Source organism: Sarcophilus harrisii, chromosome 2 (genome assembly GCF_902635505.1).
Source record: "Sarcophilus harrisii chromosome 2, mSarHar1.11, whole genome shotgun sequence".
In the NCBI taxonomy this organism is placed as follows: Eukaryota; Metazoa; Chordata; class Mammalia; order Dasyuromorphia; family Dasyuridae; genus Sarcophilus; species Sarcophilus harrisii.
In genome coordinates this window covers 307,104,602-307,123,694 of record NC_045427.1, presented here as the reverse complement: position 1 = coordinate 307,123,694, position 19,093 = coordinate 307,104,602, and the positions used below count along the sequence as shown (strand labels likewise).

Genomic DNA, 19,093 nt, shown 5'->3' with positions numbered 1-19,093 from the left:
GGCTTTAGGAAATTTCTAGTTCTGTAACCCCAGCTATCTGTGTAACCCTAGGCGAGTTACTTAATCTCTATTTGCCTCAATCCTCATGTGTAAAATGGGGATATTCTGGAGAAGGAAATGATAATGGTACTTTAATATCTTTGCCAAGAAAACTCCACAGACATTTTCCATTTGCTCACTTGGAGTTAGACATGACCAAATGACTGAATAATATAAATGTGAGCTATTGTTGTTCTCATTATGAAGATTTTAAGGGCTCTGGATATAGGACTTTGATTTAAGATATAGCAGAGAACATAAAAGACTTGCAGCATTCTTGTAATGAATGTTCAGAAATTTTTGCTTTGGCATTTTTAACCCTCTGACTAATTTAAGTTTTTATTCTCTTTAAGGAAGCTTTCACTGTCTACAAACTGCATTGAAAAAATTGCCAATCTGAATGGTTTAAGTAAGTAATCTTATCACTTCTTTGATTTTTCTAACTGCTTGAAATAAGTTTTCCAAAGTTTAATGAGTTTGATGATGGTTGCCTACGAAAATAAACTTTTCAGATCTCAATATCATAAGAGAACTGAAAAGAGAACTTTACTGAACAACCTTAAATTTGACATGTTAGAAATGCAAGGATTTTGTATGTTTCCTACATTCAGACGAATTAGAGTTGGAACATAGGTAGATTTGAGAAATGCAGATGTAATCTAATGTTTACTTGCTTTTGAAGGAGTAATTACTAATTATTAGAGCATATATCCAAAATGGTGAGATCTACTCATGTTTTTTACAGACTTAGTAAGCATTTTAGACGATTTAGTGCCTTGAGCAAATTCCTTAACTAACCTCTGACCCTCAGTTTCCTCACCTGTAAAATGAGGTCATGATTTGGAGTAGATAACCTTGGAGGTCCTTTCTAAGCTTTGAGTTTATAATCCTATAAAAATGGACATAATGTTTAGTTTTAACGTTGTGTAAATCTGGTAGAAAAGACAGGGCAATTTTTATCGTAAAATAATAAGATTCTGTAGGGCTGAAAAGAGTCTTTGAAATCATCCAATCCACTCCTATCAGTGCACCTGATTTTTGTCTTTTGTTTGTTTTAAAATTTAAAGATTGTTTTGCAGCATTTGCTTGGAATAGGTTTTGATAAAGGAACACCAGTGTGCACATTTTTCAGTCCCTTCCTGTACATTTGCAAAGAAATATGTTGGGGCCAAATCTGTATACTATGGGGCTGTTGGAACTGAGTGATAGCCCCACACTAATGCTCAGGGGAATTGAGCTTGCAACTTTGGCCCCATTAATACTATGTTCTAAACCAGGAGAATTCACATGATAATCTAAACAAAAAATCCTTTGAAGTGTGGAGATCTAAAAAAATAATCCTTGTCTGCAGCTTCTATTTTTCACCACCAAAATAGAGGAACCCAAAGATGCAGTGATTTGGTTTCATTGGGAATTGCTGTGAAAAATTAGCTCCTTGTCTTTAAGATTAGCTACTTTACATAAAGTTTTGAAAACATTTGCAGTGCCTTATATTAAAATACTCAATAGTTCTTTGGTATTAATACAATTATAAAATGTATTTTTTGACAGTAAATAATGAAAGATAGCCATTGCTATTTTCTCATGTATTTTTTCAAGTATAAATTATCAAAACTTTCATTCTCCTTGAATTACATATTAATATTAATTAAAATTCTAATTTGATTTTTTAAAACAGCACATCTTTCTTTATGAAAAAGAAGCTACATTAAAATTATTTGATTATAAATGATAATGATTTTATATATATTTTATAATACCTTTTATTTATATAGGACTTAAAAAGTCAGAGTCTTTTGTGTAGAATAATTCACTAATTCTTATAATCAGAAAGCATTGTGGATTAATTATAAGGTTTAGGGAACAAGCATATTTAAACTAAGATAAAAAGAATGTGGAATCCAAAGTAATGACACTTATTCCTGAGGAGAGGATGGTTAGTTATTTGCTTATAATCCTTTTTCAACATCATTATAAAGATTGAAACAAGTATTAAATTTTTAAAAAGACAAAGTTACTTTATTTTTGTTGTGTATGAATTCATGATCTGAAAAGCTTAAAATATGGCTTCTTAGATTCAGTGACATCATCCCTTTGGCTCTTATTTGATTGCTTTTCACAACCAATAATTGAACATCCTTATCAGTTTGAAAGTTAGTTACGCCTATAAGTAATATTGCTTTAATAAGACACAGTCATGATGTAAAATCATAATTTTGACATTTATGTGGTAGAATCATTGTTGTTATTTCCTGCTAGGACAATCAGCTTTATTAATTCCCAAATTGATAAATTAACAACAGTCCCTCCCTCTCAGGGACTTCAGAGGTAACCTGGCCTAGCCCTTTAATTTTGGAGTTGAAGCCTTGAGTAAGAAAGTGATTGCCCAAAGACACACAGCTGGCTAGAGGTAAAGCTTGGGGCTAAAATACAAGTTCCTTTCTCCTAGTTCTGGGTTCTTTCCATTACAACTAACTCGAGCTATTTTTTTTGTTTGTAAACTCTTGTTTAATTGAAAGCAGAAGCTCTGAGCTTCCAGGGGAGAGCTCCATGGGGAGAACTAAGCTCTGGAGTTGGGAAATAAGTTCTAGAGGAGGAGAGCTTATAAAGAGAATTGTGCGTGGTAACTGCCAGCACCCGGGGCAGGTGTAATTGTAAGTTGTGAGGTTTAGGTAATCACTTTTAATTTTTAAATGTATGTAAAAAGCTGACATTTTAAACTTTAGCTGTAGGTGGGGCTTCATGGGAGCTTCAAATGAAAAGGTGGGAGTCTTTGAAACATAAGGCCGCAAGGCAGGGCACCAAAAAACGCCAGGATGAGCTCTAATGAAAGCAGACCCTAAGATGCCATGAACCTGCTGCCAGAGGAGGGGAAATACTGGGCCCCAATAGTAGGGAGCTCACCTGGGATAAAGGAAGGCCTTAAGTTCTCATTTTGGAATTGACCCAGCTCTGATATTAGTCTGCATCTCAGGATGGACCAGTGTGATATTCAGCATTCATGCTGGCAGAGAGTCAGGTAATCTAACAAAGAATCTAGCTTTTCCTTCTGCTGGACAGTCTACAACTCCTGACTCATCAACCCCTTCTGCCCTCAGAGGGGCAGGCAACTGAGTGGAGTAATGAGGGGGTAGGGGAGCCTCCAAGGAAGGATACGACAGTTATGGAAGCACCCAATAATGACCTGGATCAGGCTAGGGAGCAGGGGCAGTGATGCTACACCATGTGGGACTCCAAAGCTTGGCTTGAGAGGAACTGTTGTTGGGAAGAAAGGGTGTTCTTCAAGTTACAGTTACCTACCCAAACTCTGGAACAAAACCCCAGTTACCCCAGCCTAATCATAATGCTATTTGTGGATTATTAGTCTTGCTATGGGCTCAGGAACACCAATATCTATCCCTCCCATTTCTGAATTATTTAAGTGCAGACATTCTTAATCTCTTTCAAGGAGTTAGGAACCCCATGAATTACAGATCACATCTAGGATGAGACAGGAAACCTGCTGTGAGCAATTATTTGGGAAGGATCCCATTTCCCCCCAGGTAAGCCATTAGTGCTGGTAAATAGTATATAGGCACTCTAATAAATAGTGATTGATTGAAGTTGAGTTATTTCTACTTGGAGTTGCCAATATTTGACTGATATTTTATCAGAGAGACCATAATATTTTTATTGATTTGTCATTTGATTTTTTTTTTTTTTTGGTAACTATTTCTGACATTCTCCTTATCTTTTCCCCATTGTCCCCTTGGTCCTATGCTCTTATATAGGTTCAGACTGAGAAATTTGTCTTTCTTCCCTATAATCACTTGGACTCCAGGATCCAGACTGATTCCTTTATTCATAATATAAGAATCTTTCTGAATAATATGTACATATGCTGAGTATATTTGTACTGTCAGATGATATTACATCTAAAAATGCTCTATAAATTTTGCAAACTATAGAGTGCTATGTAAATTTAAGTTATTACCTTTTAAACAATGTGTATAATGAATCCATTATAAAAGTTGAATATGCTTCCCTTGTTTATTATATATCTAGCCAAACTAACTGACTTCCTGTCCCTGAATTGGGCTTTCTCCTGCCTTCATCATACCTTAGCACAGGCTGTCTTGCATGTATGAAATGCCTTCTTATGTTTCTTAGTATTCCTAATTTCTTTTAAGGCTTACTTTAGGAGTGCCACAGCTTTCTTATCCAAGGTTTTCCTAATCAACATCCCTATTCCTAGTTGTTAGTGCCCTTTCCTTCTCAAATTATTGTATGTTTACTTATTTAAACAGATACTTCATCTCTGCTCTTTCCTCCTCCCACCTCAACAACATTTTTTTTGAAGATAGTTTTTTTTATATATCTTTATATTGTCTTGCACTTAGTAAATAGACTTTTTAAAAAAATCAAAAAGGATGTATTAAGTGCCTCATATACCAAGCACTATGCAGATAAAATTTAAAAATGTTTTTGAACTGAATAAACAAAACCATTTTCTCTTTATTGTAGAAAACTTGCGGATCTTGTCACTGGGAAGGAATAACATAAAGAACCTAAATGGATTGGTAGGTTGCCTTTCATAACATTTTTTTTAAGCATGTGATTTTAGGGTTCTTTTTGGTATTTGAGACTGCTGTTTTCTTTGTACAGCAAATAAATCCAATTTTCTTCTTTAAAGAGATGGACAACATGCTTTTCTAACCATTTCTTAGGAACTTAATAATAATAATAGTAGTAGCTCACATTTGTTGATATTGTTTAGTCATTAGTGCCATTTGGGGATTTCTCGGCAAAGATACTGTAGTGGTTTGCCATTTCTTTGTCCAATTCTTTTTACAGATGAGGAAAGTGAGGCAAACAGAGAGACTTGTGCAAGACTATACAGCTACTAACTGATGGAGGTCAAATTTGAACTCAAGTCTTCCTGACTTCAACCCACAAATAAGAATTAAATCTATTGGCTATTAGGTATTAATTGAATGTGGTGGGTGATCAGCTGACATTTGGAGAAATCAGTTCAGTTCAAACAGGAGTAGCAAAGTAGTTGAAATGAGATAGCCTTATATGCAGAACCAGGTGTTAACTCCTGGAATGCCAGGACTATTCTCTCCCCTTTCCTTGGAATAATAAGAAATTCAGGATGTGATACTGAAAGGCCAAGGAGTAAAGAAGATAATTGGCTATTAGACTTCATGAACTGCCTCAAAGCATTTTTGGAAGCCCAACTTTTGCTTCCCAGAAGCCCATTCAGGGTAAACCTGGAGAAAATGGCCTCCTAAGACTTAATGGCTTTTGGCAAGCTGGGCACTACACTTGGAAGAGCAGCTGCCATCACTGATTCCTTGGGACAGTATCAAGTCCCTCCATGGCATGGATTAAGGGGAGCCTGAGCAATCAGAGTCCAACCCTTTCATTTTATAGATGAGGCCCTGAAAAGTGGTGACCCCAGGGTGGGTGGGAGGCAGGGTGGATTTGTGATGATTTCCCTGAGTGGGAGAAATTCCTCTTGCTAAGACAGATCAGCAACCCTTGTGCAATTTTCATAGACAGGTAAATGGCAGAGCAAATGAGCCTGACCAAGTCCAGAACTTCCCTTATATCCTTAGGAGCTTTCTGACCCTGGATAAGTCAGTTAACATTTCTTAACTTCACCTGCTTCATCTATAAAATGGGGATAAATAGGAGCAGCTACCTCAGAGGATGGTTGTGAAGACAGAGTATCTTTTTAAGATACTTTGCATTATCAAAGTGCTCTATAAATGGTAGCTGTTATTTATAGCCATAGAAAGTTTCCTGGGCTGCCAAGAAAGTTGACTTATCATGTGCCCCTGGCAAGTATGTGTAGAAACAGAGCTTAAATAATAACCCTCTCTTCTTAATCCCCAGTCTGGTTCTCTATCCACATATCAGGGTGATCAGACAAAAACAGATACTGATCCATATGACAAGCAGCATATTGACTTGGAAAACCATAGCTTCACATTACCTGTGTCCTATTTTATCCTTATTTATTTTGTTAAATGTTTCCCAATTACATTATAATGTGGTTCAGTCTTTCCAAGAGTATGGCAAAACATGTGTGTTTGACATCTCTGCTTGAGAGAACTGTCTCTTAGCCAAGGTCACAGAGCCAGAAATGAACTCGGGGCTGCCTCTGCCTTCAGATCTAATGCAGTTTCTCCTATACCACATTCTCCCCGGATTCTATTGCCATTTCTTCTCTTGTTCCTATAAAATAAAAGCTATGAAGGATAGAAATTCTTTTTTAAAAGTCAGTTATTCGATAAATGCAAGAGGTAGAGTCAAAATGGTAGAGTAAAGGTAGAAATTCACCTGAATGCTCCCAAATTCACTTCCACCAAATAACTTAAAAAAATACTTCAAAATGAGTTCTGGAGCATTAGAACCAACAAAAAGACAGTGAAACTATTTTCAGCCCAAGATAACTTAGAAGTTCAGCAGAAAAATTATCTCATTGGAGTGAGAGTAGAGTTCAGTCCAGAATACGATTATACTCCAAGAAGTCAGCAGCAGAGCCTTGGGCAACTGAACTGATTATGGCAGCTTTTGTAGCTCTTAACCCACAGACAGTATGGGAGGGTGGGACGAGTCGGAAGGAGATTACAGGTCACCTTTTGCTTGTGTGAGATACAGGACACTGTTGTATTGCCTATCCCGGTCACAATGCCAGGTTGAAGAGGAACACCAGCATGTTAAAGTGGGGGTCCTGGTTACAGTGCTAGAGTAGAAAAGAGTGGTCACTCGCAGAACATAGGCTAGGGGAGCAGTGACCACATGTCTCCTTAGATTCATACTACCTCGAAAGAACCAAAAACTTATAGACATCCATATCCACCCATGCAGAACTAGCTCTGAAAACAACAGCATGAAAAACCTGAAGCTTGGGATAGTGTCCCCTTCACCCTAGGAGCCAAGCCCAGCTTTTACAAAGAAGTAAAGATCAAGAAATAGGCTAGAAAATAAGACCACAGAAAATTACTGTGGTGACAGAGAAGGTCAAAACACAAACTCAAAAGCAAACCTGAAGAGCCTCAAAGAAAAATCTGAATTGGTCTAAGCCTCTGCCTTCCCCCATCTCCCCAACCCTCCTCTGAATTCCTGACAGATCTCAGAAAGGATTTTTTTTTTAATTAAAGCTTTTCCTTTTCAAAACATGCATAGATAATTTTTCAACATTAGCCCTTGCAAAACCTTGTGTTCTGACTCTCCTTCTTCCCCTAGATAGCAAGTAATCTAATATTTGTTAAACATGATAGAAACATGTGTTAAATCCAATATATGCATACATATTTGTACAATTATCTTGCTGCACAAGAACAGTCAAATCAAACGGGAAAAAAATGAGAAAATAAAATGGAAGCAAACAACAAAAAGAGTGAAAATGCTGTCTTGTGAACCATACTCAGTTCCCTCTCTCCAAAAGGATTTTAAAAATCAAATAAGAGAGAAGAAAGTTTGGGAAAAGAAATTAGAGTCATACAAGAAAATTGGTGAAATAAAAGAGTCAACACCTTGGTAAAGGAGACACAAAAATACTGAAGAAAGAACACCTTAAAATAGAATAAAATGGTAAAAGAGGCACAAAATTCCATTGAAGAGAACTCCTTTTTATTTTCAAAATACATACAAAGATTATTTTCGATATTCCCCCTTGTAAAATCTTGTGTTCCAAATTTTTCTCCCTCCCTTTCACCCATTTTCTTCCCATAGACAGCAGGTAATCCAATATATGTTAAACATGTGCAATAAAGAGAACTCCTTAAAAAGCAAAATTGGCCACATGGAAAAAGATGTACAAAAATTTCACTGAAGAAAAGGAACTTCTTAAAAAATAGAATTGGGCAAATGGAAAAAAAGATATAAATACTTCCTGAAGAAAGTAATTTCTCAAAAATTGGAAATTCACAAGTGGAAGCTAATAACTCCATGAGACATCAAGAAGCAATAAAACAAAATCTAAAAAGTAAAAATAGAAGAAAATGTGAACTATCTCATTGAAAAAACAATTAACCAGGAAAATTAGATCCAGGAGAGAGAATTTAAAATTGATGGACTACTTGAAAATCATGATCAAAAGAAAAACCTAGATGTATTTCAAGAAATTGTCTAGAAAAACTATCCTACTATCCTAGAATCAGAAAATAAAATAGAAAATGAAAGAATCCACTGACAAGAAACTGGAAACTGAGTAGATGCCCATTAGTTGGGGAATGGCTGAATAAGTTATGGTATATGAATGTAATGGAATCTTATTGTTATATAAGAAATAATGACTTAGTTTCCAGAATTATATTCAAAGCATTGTCAGTTTGAAAGAAACTACAAGAATTTGTCATCTGCCTTTAAGAAATCATCCTATATGATTAACATATATTGAATCACTTGCCAGTGGGGGGAGAAAATAGGGGGAAAGGGAGGTAAAAAAATTAGAACACAGGGTTTTGTAGGGGTGAATGTCAAAAATTATCCATGTATATATTTTGAAAATAAAAAGCTTTAATTAGAAAAAAGAAATGATTAGGATGATTTCAGAAAGTCCTGGAAAGACTTGCATGAACTGATGCTAAGTGAAGTGAGTAGAACCAAGAGAACATTGTATATAGCAACAAGATTATGTGATGATCAACTGTGATAGACTTGGCTCTTCTCAACAGTGAGGTGGTGAATCAGGCTGATTTCCGATAAATTTATGATACAGAGAGTCAACTGCTTCCAGAGAGAGGACCATGGGGACTGAATATAGATCACAATGTAGTATTTTCACCTTTTTGGTTGTTGTTTGCTTGCTTTTTTTTTCTTTTTTGATATCTTTCTTGTTTAGCATGATAAATGTGGAAATATGTTTAGAAGAATTGCACATGTTTAATCTATATTGGATTACTTGCTGTGTAGAGAGAAGAGGTGAGAAGAAGGGAGGGAGAAAAAAAAGGTTTTGTGGGGAGTGAATATTGAAAACTATCTTTGCATGTATTTTGAAAATAAAAAGTTATTATTTTAAAAATTGAGAAAAAAACAAATCTACTGATCACCTCCTAATAGAAATCCCCAAATGAAAACTCCCAGGAATATTATAGCCAAATTCCAGAGCTACCAGTTTAAGACAAAATATTGTAGAACCATAGTCAGGCTAACACAAGATTTAGCAGCTTCTATATTAAAGAATGATATTCTGGGGTTTGTTTTTTTGTTGGGCTTGTTGAGGTAGTTGGGGTTAAGTGACTTATCCAGGGTCACATAGTACATGTTAAGTGTCTGAGACCAGATTTGAACCCTGGTCCTCCTGACTCCAGGGCTGGTATTCTATCCACAGGGCCATCTAGCTGCCTCTGGATCATGATATTCTGGAGGGCAAAAGAAGTACGATTATAACCAAGACTAAGTATAATTCTTCAGGGGGGGAAATGGATATTTAATGAAATAGAGGACTTTCAAGCATTCCTCATGAAAAGACCAGAGCAAAACAGGAAATTTTACTTTCAAATACAAGACTCAAGAGAAGCATAAAAAGGTAAGCAGGAAAAGGAAATCATTAAGGGATTCAATAAGATTAGACTGTTTACATTCCTCCATGGGAAAATGATACTTGTAACTCCTAAGAATTTTATTATCATTAGGACAGAAGGAATTATATAGAGGGCAAAGGGGTAAGTTGACTATATGGAATAATATTTTTTTTAAAAAAATTGTGTTGAGAATGTGGAATGCATTGGGAGAAGGAGGAAAAAGAGAGAGATTGGGGTAAATTATCTTAAGAAAGGCACAAAAGAGCTTTGACAATAGAGGGGAAGATGGGGGGGTTTTGAACCTTTGAAAATTGAAATTGGAATTGACTCAAAGAGGAAAAATATACATACTTAGTTGGATATAGTTCTGTATTACTTTAAAGGGAAGTAGGAAAAGGGGAATATGAAAAAAGGGTGGGATGCTGATAAAAGGGAGGACAGATTGGGGAGATAGTCATCAGAAGCTAGATACTTTTGCAAAGGGACAGGGTCAAAGATGAAGAAGAGAAGGATAAACTGGGGGAAATGGAATGGAGGGAAATAAAACAGTAATCATAACTGTGAAAAAAAATTTACATCAAGTTTCTCTGATAAAGGCCTCATTTCTCAAATAAATAGAGAACTGACTCCAATTTATGAGAATACAAGATACTCCCCAATTGATAACTGGTCAAAGGATATCAACAGGTAATTTTCAGAAATAAAAGATATATGTAATCAAAAGAAAAAATGCTCTAAATCTCTGTTGCTTAGAGAAACGCAAATTAAATAACTCTGAGGTACCATCTCACACCTCTCAGATTGGCTTATATGATAGAAAACAAAAATGACAAATGTTGGAAAGGATGTGGGAAGATTGTGACACTAAAGTATTGTTGATTAAGTTGTGAACTGATCCAATAATTCTGGAAAGCAACATGGAACTATGTCCAAAGGACTTTAAAAACCTTGACTCAGCAATACCACCATCAGGTCTGTATCCCAAAGATATTTTTTTTTTTAAAGGAAAAGGTAGGGGAGCTAGGTGGTGTAGTGGATAGCGCACCAGCCCTGAAATCAGGACCTGAGTTCAAATCTATTCTCAGATACTTAACACTTCCTGGCTGTGTGACCTTGGGCAAGTCACTTAACCCCAATTGCCTCAGTAAAAAAAAAGGAAGGAAGGGGCCTACAGGTATAAAAATATTTTTATAATGGCTCTTTTTGTGATGGCAAAGAATTGTAAATTCGGGGAATGCCCACCAATTGAGGAAGAGCCAAACAAGCTGTCTCTGTTGTGCTGTAAGAAATGATAAGCAGAATGTTTTCAGAATAACCTTGAAAAACTTACATGAATGGATGCAAAGTGAAGTGAGCAGAAACAGAACACTGTACACAGTAATAGCAATATTGTACAATGATGAACCTCAAATGACTTAGCTGTTCTCAACAATACAATGATCCACAGAATTCCAAAGTATTTATGATGAAAAATACTCCCCATCCCCAGAGAAAGAACTGGTAGACTCTAAATGCAAAATGAAGTATAATCTTTAAAAACTTTATTTTTCTTGGGGAATTTTTTGTCCGTTTTGTTTCACAGTATGACTTCTATCCAAATGTTTTGCATGACTACACATCTATAACCTATATCAAATTGCTTGCATTTTTAATAAAGGGGGAGAGACTTTGGAACTCAAAAATTTTAAAAATATTAAAAATAATTTTACATGTAATTAGAAGAAATAATTTTTTAAGTTAAGCTATTTACTTACAGAAACAAACTTGATATACATACCATATATGCTTAAAGGAGAATTTTTAAAGGTTTCAGTCTTTTTCAGTCTAAGTATGGTGATTTCCTAATAAAGAAAAATTTCATTAATTTATATTTTAATTTAGACCTTGATGCTTCAGGTAAGTTATACTGAAATGGTTTAATGTTAGTTTTATCCATGAATAAATGGTACAAATAAGGAAGAGAATATTTAAAATAACCTAATATAATTGATGATTTTCAAGCTTCCCAAGTACTGTATAAAGGACATCCTTTACAAAGACTGGTCCATATGCTTCATTGTGATGTTGAGGTGATCAGACCTTCTCAGACACCATTTCAGCAGAGGGTACATGGCAGTCAATACCCCCTGCAATAATTGCCTCTGGCCTAGCATATTACACATGGGAAATCCTTTTCCCATGCTTATAAATATGGAATATTTAAATCCATGTTATTTTTTTTTTCAGGAAGCAGTTGGAGACACTTTAGAGGAACTCTGGATATCTTATAATTTCATTGAGAAGCTGAAAGGGATTCATGTTATGAAGCGACTAAAGATCCTCTATATGTCTAATAACCTAGTAAGAGAGTGGGGTAAGCCAAGTTTTTCATTCTGTCTTCTTACTTACACAATTTAATCCAGTAGGAGAACAAAGGATATGTAAAAGAGACATTAGCTTTTCAAACAGTGGGCTGATTTGCCAGCAGTTTGCCAATTTTAGCTGTTTAGTTATCCTTAGCATAACTATATACTTTATATATAAAATTATATATATACATATATATAATTTTTTACTTTACTAATCTTTAACAAAGATTAATCATGAACAAAAGTTGTCTTATTTATTACTTAAAGGCCATAGGAAAACTAAATGTAGCTCTTTTGAGTCTCCTTTTTCTAAGCTTATGTCATACTTTGTATTTTTGGGGAGCATTCATCTAATGCCCCCTTTTACTATAAAATCATTTCTGTACATCTGCTTTTAGAATATAAGCTGCTTCAAGAGCAAGAGCCTCATTTAATTGAATTCTATGTCCTAGTGCAGTGTCATGCAGGCCCACTGTTGGTTGTGGGGGGCAAGGTCTTGCTGACTCTGGTCTTTGACTGCATTCCTTCCCCACTTTGTTTTTTCATTTGACAAATGTGGTGAGCATCACAGGAAGTTTCAAAGCTGGAATGTGACCACTTCTTGATGTGGTCATGCTGCATATTATGATTTGTCATCGCATGTTCCTCAAATTTCAATTGAGACAAAGAAATTGGTTCTTTGAGTTTCAGCTAAAAATGATTGTACTCCTTCTTGGCTGAAAGAAAGGAGTTTTTCTGTTTATTTACCTTTAATTCCTTAGAAGAGTCATTTTATGTGGCACAGCTTCTTAAACTGCTTTTTAAATGTCAACCTGTTACTATAAAGTAAACATAAGAGCCACAAAATTAGTTGCCAATGTGTTCTGTGATATTGAGGATCAGCCTGTGATTAAGCCCCAACAATTGTACTGTTAATATATTTAATTTTGAGTTATTTCTTTGTAATCGTAGGGGAGTTTGTAAAGCTGGCTGAATTAGGATGCCTTGAAGAGCTGGTGTTTGTGGGCAATCCCTTGGAAGAGAAATGTTCTTCCGAGGGCAACTGGATTGATGAAGCGACCAGACGAGTACCCAGACTGAAGAAACTGGATGGTGAGTTGTTTGGGGTGGCACCTTGGTGACATTTCGGAGTGATAATTGTTGATTTAGTGATGCAGAATTATAAAGGAAAGAACCAGGCAAATAGCACATTCTCTCAAACCTCAGAGCCTGTCTTAGTTACTTTATGATTTGGATTGGTCAGGTTTGAACCAGGATGAACTGAGATTATTAGGTCTGCCCATGATTTCCCAGCATGCTTAGTCAATACCTCTGTCCTGAGAGATTCAAGGAAATAAGGTCTTTTTAAGAATGTGGGTCTGTTTTTCATGAGAGTACAGTTTTATTTAGGATTTCCAAAGCCATTCCAAGCAGTATTTTCTCTAGTGTGGCTAGTTGAAGTTGTGAGCAGATAACTGAGCCACACGAACAACAAACAAGATATCACCGAGAAGAGGAGGATTTGAACTCAGTCCTACAAAATGGGTGGTAATAACAAGACTGGTATGGGGTTTTACAGTGAGACAAGATTTCAGTTGTACAGAATAGCAAAGTCAAAAAAAGCATGGGAATGGGAAAGTTCCAGCTCGAAAGTCATAGATTTAAAGCTGCAAGGGATCTTAGTGGTTATCTGGTCCAACTGCTTTATTCTACACATGTGGAAACTTGGGTGCTGAGATGTTAAATGATTCGTCCAAAGAAAGGGAAGAACCAGCATCTGAAGGTAGGTCTTTTAATTCCCAATCTGGCACACTTTTCACTGTACCACCGTTCCTCTACCTTTTGGTAGGTAGGTCTGTGCACTAGCTTGCTTGCATTATGGGATTTCCGAAAGTGTATAGTTGGTGATTAGCCTAGAAAGTTTGGTCCCTGTTGCTAAATCATGAAAGACTTTGAGTGTAAGGGTAAGGTATGTAAACAGTTTTTCGCAAGCAATAGAGATCTTTATCAAGTCTTTTTTTTCTAGTACCTATAAGCTCATTTGAAACATTTGGGCATAATTTGGGAAGTTATGGATGGTTCTGAGCATCTCAGTTTTTAGGTCAACAGGAAGCTTTTGTCACTTAGAATATTAAGAATATGTTAAGAATCTTCAGAAGTAATTCTTTCTCTCTTTCAAATTTTTAGGAGTCCCAGTAATTAAAGAAGACGAAGAAGAAGAAGGCTAATGTCACATTTCCACTTTGTTTTAACTTATGATATTTAAGTAAGAATATTAGATAAGGCTTTGTATAATGTCTGTTTTAAAAAGTATATTGAGGGCAAAACTATTTTTGAAACATTTGACAAATTCCTTGTCATCATTCTCCCTTTCTTATCCCATCTAAAGAGTGAGTTCACAACACAGTGGTGATAGCAACTTTACTTAAAAGGACACTGGCCTCCTATTTTGTAACTAAAGAAATTGCTGATGGCAGTATTCACTTTTTATTCACAAATGCATATCTCAAGTTAAAAAAAAATTTATAAAAGTAATTTTCTCCTAGTTAGAATAGAAGTACATTTTTCATGTCCCTTCAGCCTAGGTATTTTAATTATTTATAATAACAAAGGAATAAGTTTTAGGTCTTTGTTCAGTTTGTTTAAATATCACTTAGTCTATTTTTTAAAATATGCATTTGTTCAAGATAGATGTTTTAAACCCACATATTTGGATCTTTATTATCTTCCTTCCTGCCTAGCTACCTCCTTGTTTTTCATAGTCACACAAATATCATCTATTTGGTTCAAAAAGACAACGTATGGTATGAAATGATCTTCTGTCACCAGCAAGACTCAGAACCAGCAGATCAAAGTTCAGTTGGAATAACTGAAAACAAGAGAGAAAAATTCAAATCGTAGGTTTTTATCTGTTGTACCTAATTACTGGGGAAAGTGATTGTGGTAGATATAAAGAATTATCAAGAATTGAATCTGGCAACTTCCTGATAAATGAAACTTTCTATTTCTGGGTTCACTTTTGTTTGAGAAGCGCCAATTTAGATAGCTGATAGGTTATGTTATGTAAGTGCATATAGGAGGGAGAAAAAAGGTGAATATTTTGATGTGGGAGTACAGGCAAATAATATCTTTTAGAGTAATTTCATGCAGCATTGCAATATACTTAAACTTTCAAATCAAGATGTTAACAAGACAGCCCAGAATTTTGGAATATTGTGTAACAAAATAGTATGTTCTTTTCTGGGAAGCATAAGGTGGTATAGTAGGTGCCTAAATGGAGTTTTGCAGAGAAAAATGGCTAATTTATTCATCCAGGCCCAGAGGGAGGTCAGGAACCCTCTGCCATCTTGTTTTAAATATTTCTAAAGTGAGGTACCACCAATAAATTCATAGTTAAAGGAGAAAAAGTAAATAAGTTAGTGATTTAAAGAAGTAGCCCCTGGCTTCAGAAATATTGAATCCTTACTAAGATAGGAAACATTTGATTTCCTTGAGTATGCAAATTTATTAGAAAGGTGTTATTGCTTTGACAATCAGTTTCTAATGGTGAAAGAAAAAAAAAAAACTGGTGCAGCATTTTAAACTTTTAGCCATTTGTTTAGTGAGAAGAAATTCTGTATTATTAATTTAGGAAACTCTGCCCAATCTTAAGAATCTAAAGCTTGTGGATATACAGGGGGAATCACAACTCAAAGAATCCTCATTGTATCTTTGTTGTGATTGGCAGTTCATTCTGCTGTCTTGGTTGAATCAGCAATCTTTAGGTTGGGTGGGTGTGTTCTCTATGTGTCTCCCCGTAAAAGTCAGGGTCCAAGTGAATGAGTGACTTACAACACTGGGGGCCAGTTGAGTCTGCTCGTCTCATGACTTAAGAGTGGTTTTGGATGCCCATTTTTACTACCCTTGGTTTTGACTTTTAAATTAGAAGGGGCTTTTTTTTTTCTTTTCATAACCTTGGAATCACATGTAGTATTCAGAGAAACAGAAGGTGTTGATTGCTGGTAACTACGCCCTATATTCACATTCACGTCAACTTTATTGAATGCCTGCTGTGGTGCCTAGCATGGTTCTTTTTATGGAGTAAATCTAGACTCTTAGCCAATGGGAAAGAAATATAGGGACCCAGGAGTAGTTCAGGATCTTATTTCATCTATTTTGTGAGCCTCAGTTTAATTTATGCTTTATGCCTTTAAACATATTGCTTCTAGGAAAGATATTTGGCCTAATTTGAATGTGTTGTCTCTGTGCTCCTAGATTATTCATTTATATATATGTATGTGTGTATATATATATATATATATATATATATAAACATAACTATATTACATACATGTTTTATACATATATATATTTCAAATGGCTAAATTAACTTTCCTGAATCTATTTTTCCCTCTAATGATAAATTTGTACACATTGGTCAGATCTTTTAATTATTCAGAAAAGCTTCTATTTTAGTCATCCAAAGAATTCAAATCTTCCATCATATCCAATATTGATAAGTTATGACTCCATACATTTTGACTTAACTCTCTAGTCATCTGCTGCCAATCTTAACGTGGTGTTTAAAAAGATGATGTATGTGTGATGGATGATCAGAAAAAGTATACAAATGTTACTCTATTTTGCCTTTCTTCTCTTTTAGTTTTTATTTTCTCTCTCATCTTTTCCTAAAAGTGTCTCACCTAGCATTTCTTACCATTTTTATTTTATTTCAATTCTCCCAAGATTGTCATTGACTTTTGCCTTAATCTCTTTTGAGTAACATCTTTTCTGATAGGAAATGTCCACACTTGTCTCTCTTATTCAGTTTCTAAAAGGCCTAGCATTTTGCGTAAGCTTTAAAAACTGAGTCCATGTTCTTGACTTATTGTCAAATTTTGTACACGATTCAGAATTTTATTAGTCAGTGATAACAATTTTACAAATTATTATATGGAACTTGGGAATTGTACATGAGAGTTATTCAACTCTCATGAATGTAGACATTCATAGAAATCTTGCCTTAGTAACTCACTTTTTAAAAAGTACCAGTTTACAAAATCTTACCTTAAGGCAGACCCCTGACAGTTCAAATTTAGTTTGGAAGTGATCTGAAGATATGGTTCATTATGTAAAAATAACTTAGTATTGGCATTATTCCTAGGTATGGTTTAAAACAATTTTTTTTTAAATGACTAAGTTAATGTTAATTCACTTCCTTTGAGATTACATGCCTAGAACTGGGATCAGAGGAATTAAATCTTCCTCTTTCAGCCTGGGAAAGAGGACTGAGGTTTGAACAGAGATGGTATCCAGAGCTTGAATAGTTGCTACTCTCATATGGAGAAAAAGCTTTTGATTTGACAGAGAGCTCATTAGCAGTGTGAAATAGAATAGTAAGGAGGGATGAGAAGTGAGGTTTTAAAGATATCCAAGTCCCTTTCAAGGATTTGTTATCAGTATTAATTCCTGTAATGTGTGATTAGATTTTAAGGCTAATTTAGTCCTGGGGTTTACTATAATCACCCATCTCCCTTGGAGGACTAAAAAAGAAACAAACTGTATGGAGAGAGGTAGGATTCAATTATTTGCCAAAAGGATTGAAACACTATTAAGGGCACTGCTACCAGTGGAGAAGGCAAAGTTAAGTAAGAGATTTCAGATCAGCACAGTTGATAACGTGTTGGGCCTGGAGTCTGGAAGATGCATCTTCCCGAGTTTAAGTTCAGCCTCAGACCCTTTCCAGCTGTGTGACTCTGGACAAGTCATTTAACCCTGTTTGCCTGTTTCCTCTTTAAAATGAGCTGCAGAAGGCAATAGCAAACCCTTCCAGTATCTTTGCCAAGAAAACCCCTGGTAGAGAGTGAGACATGACTAAAAAACAAAATTTGTAAAGGCACATTGTTCAATTGTTATTACAATTATTCTTTGCTGGAATTCCTATTCATTTAACACAAACTTTTATTATTTGGGTTTTTTTTTTCATTAATCTGTAGAGTACTGAAGCCTAAAACAAAACTTCACTCACACAGAATTGGTGCTTCTGACACATCTCACTTCAACCCATTTTCTAATCCCAGCTATAGTATTTCACAGAGTTTTCTTCTTGTAAAGTTGTAATGTTAATTACAATCAAAAATTAAGGGTAATAACTGAAATATTTTTTAACTTTATATGAAAAGTTTTAATCTATAAATTCTCTGGTGCCTTTTCATGAACTAGTGACTAAAAAGAAGTAAACTAAAACAAATTGAGTTCTGTCTTTATCTGACCTAAGTTATTGCCCAACATTGTCTACTTGATGATTGTGAGAAAGTGGTAACTGGATTCTATTTTATTTCCTAGGTGAAGAAGGTCAGAGGAAGCCAGCCAACCAGATTTTGTTATAGCAGATTTAAACAGGGAGGGAAGTTACTATTTTGATGAACATTTGCACTTTAAAATGATGCACTGGATGTTGATAGGAAGCACTTCCAAAGGATAGATGGGTATTGATCTAGTCTGCACAACAGTATCTTTAAATTAGACCTCACATGAACTATGTCTTAGTGAACCTGGCCTAAGCATATATGTATAGTAGCTTCCTATGAATACCAACCATAGATGGATTTCCTTAGTTATTTAGTGCAATCTTTTATTTCTGCTGCATCCATGGTGATGAATCTGTGTGATGTGACACACTAGAGTCCCATGTACAGTGCTGAAACCGTGTGGAATCCTGAACAGCTGCTTTGTGAGTTATTGTTCCCTCACATATACTGTATACCTATATTTTATTAACTTAGATGTTAGCTAAACAGAGTTGTGGCAAATAGTGCAGAGGTGGGTCAGAGTTCTTTCTTTGTGTGGCAGGCCAGGTGCTTGCCTCTAGGGTGCTATGCCCAAAGGGATTATTTCCATCAAAAGAATGATGGGTATTAGCTGAAGAGTATGATCTCAGCAGCTCATCCCCTGACTCTGTTGACTAGAATCCTTGGCTTCTAGGACTGGCTCTAAGTAGGAGGATATTTTAACATCTTTGGTTAATAATCTCTTTTATATATAGAAGTTTTGTAGCATGACTTTATGGCTAAACATATTGTCTCTTAAATTATTTAGACCTATTTGGTTTTTAAATGTTATTTTGTGGAACTTGTTTTAAAATAGTAATAAATGATGTTATTTTATAAAAAAAAAAAAAGTCTCTGTATCTTTTTTCCATATGACCACAGGATTAAGAAGCCCTAGCAA

General features: G+C 35.3%; 1 protein-coding gene across 5 annotated transcripts in view; it reads left to right on the top strand.

Moving 5' to 3' along the window:
* DNAL1 (dynein axonemal light chain 1) overlaps positions 1-19,043 on the top strand; it is a 63,624-nt gene extending 44,581 nt beyond the window's left edge. Inside the window, exons 4-10 of one of the 5 annotated variants that reach the window (XR_004232006.1) lie at positions 393-448; positions 4,543-4,598; positions 11,784-11,910; positions 12,857-12,997; positions 14,072-14,150; positions 14,626-14,781; positions 18,209-19,043. Coding sequence is in view for 3 of the 5 variants with exons in the window: in XM_012548128.3 (XP_012403582.1) it covers positions 393-448; positions 4,543-4,598; positions 11,784-11,910; positions 12,857-12,997; positions 14,072-14,112 (421 nt within the window). In the remaining 2 variants the exon portion in view is untranslated. Of the gene's footprint in view, positions 1-392; positions 449-4,542; positions 4,599-11,783; positions 11,911-12,856; positions 12,998-14,071 lie in introns of all 5 variants that reach the window. The other 4 variants (XR_004232005.1, XM_012548128.3, XM_031952551.1 and 1 more) reach the window with 4 other exon arrangements.
* Positions 19,044-19,093: the final 50 nt, after the last annotated feature.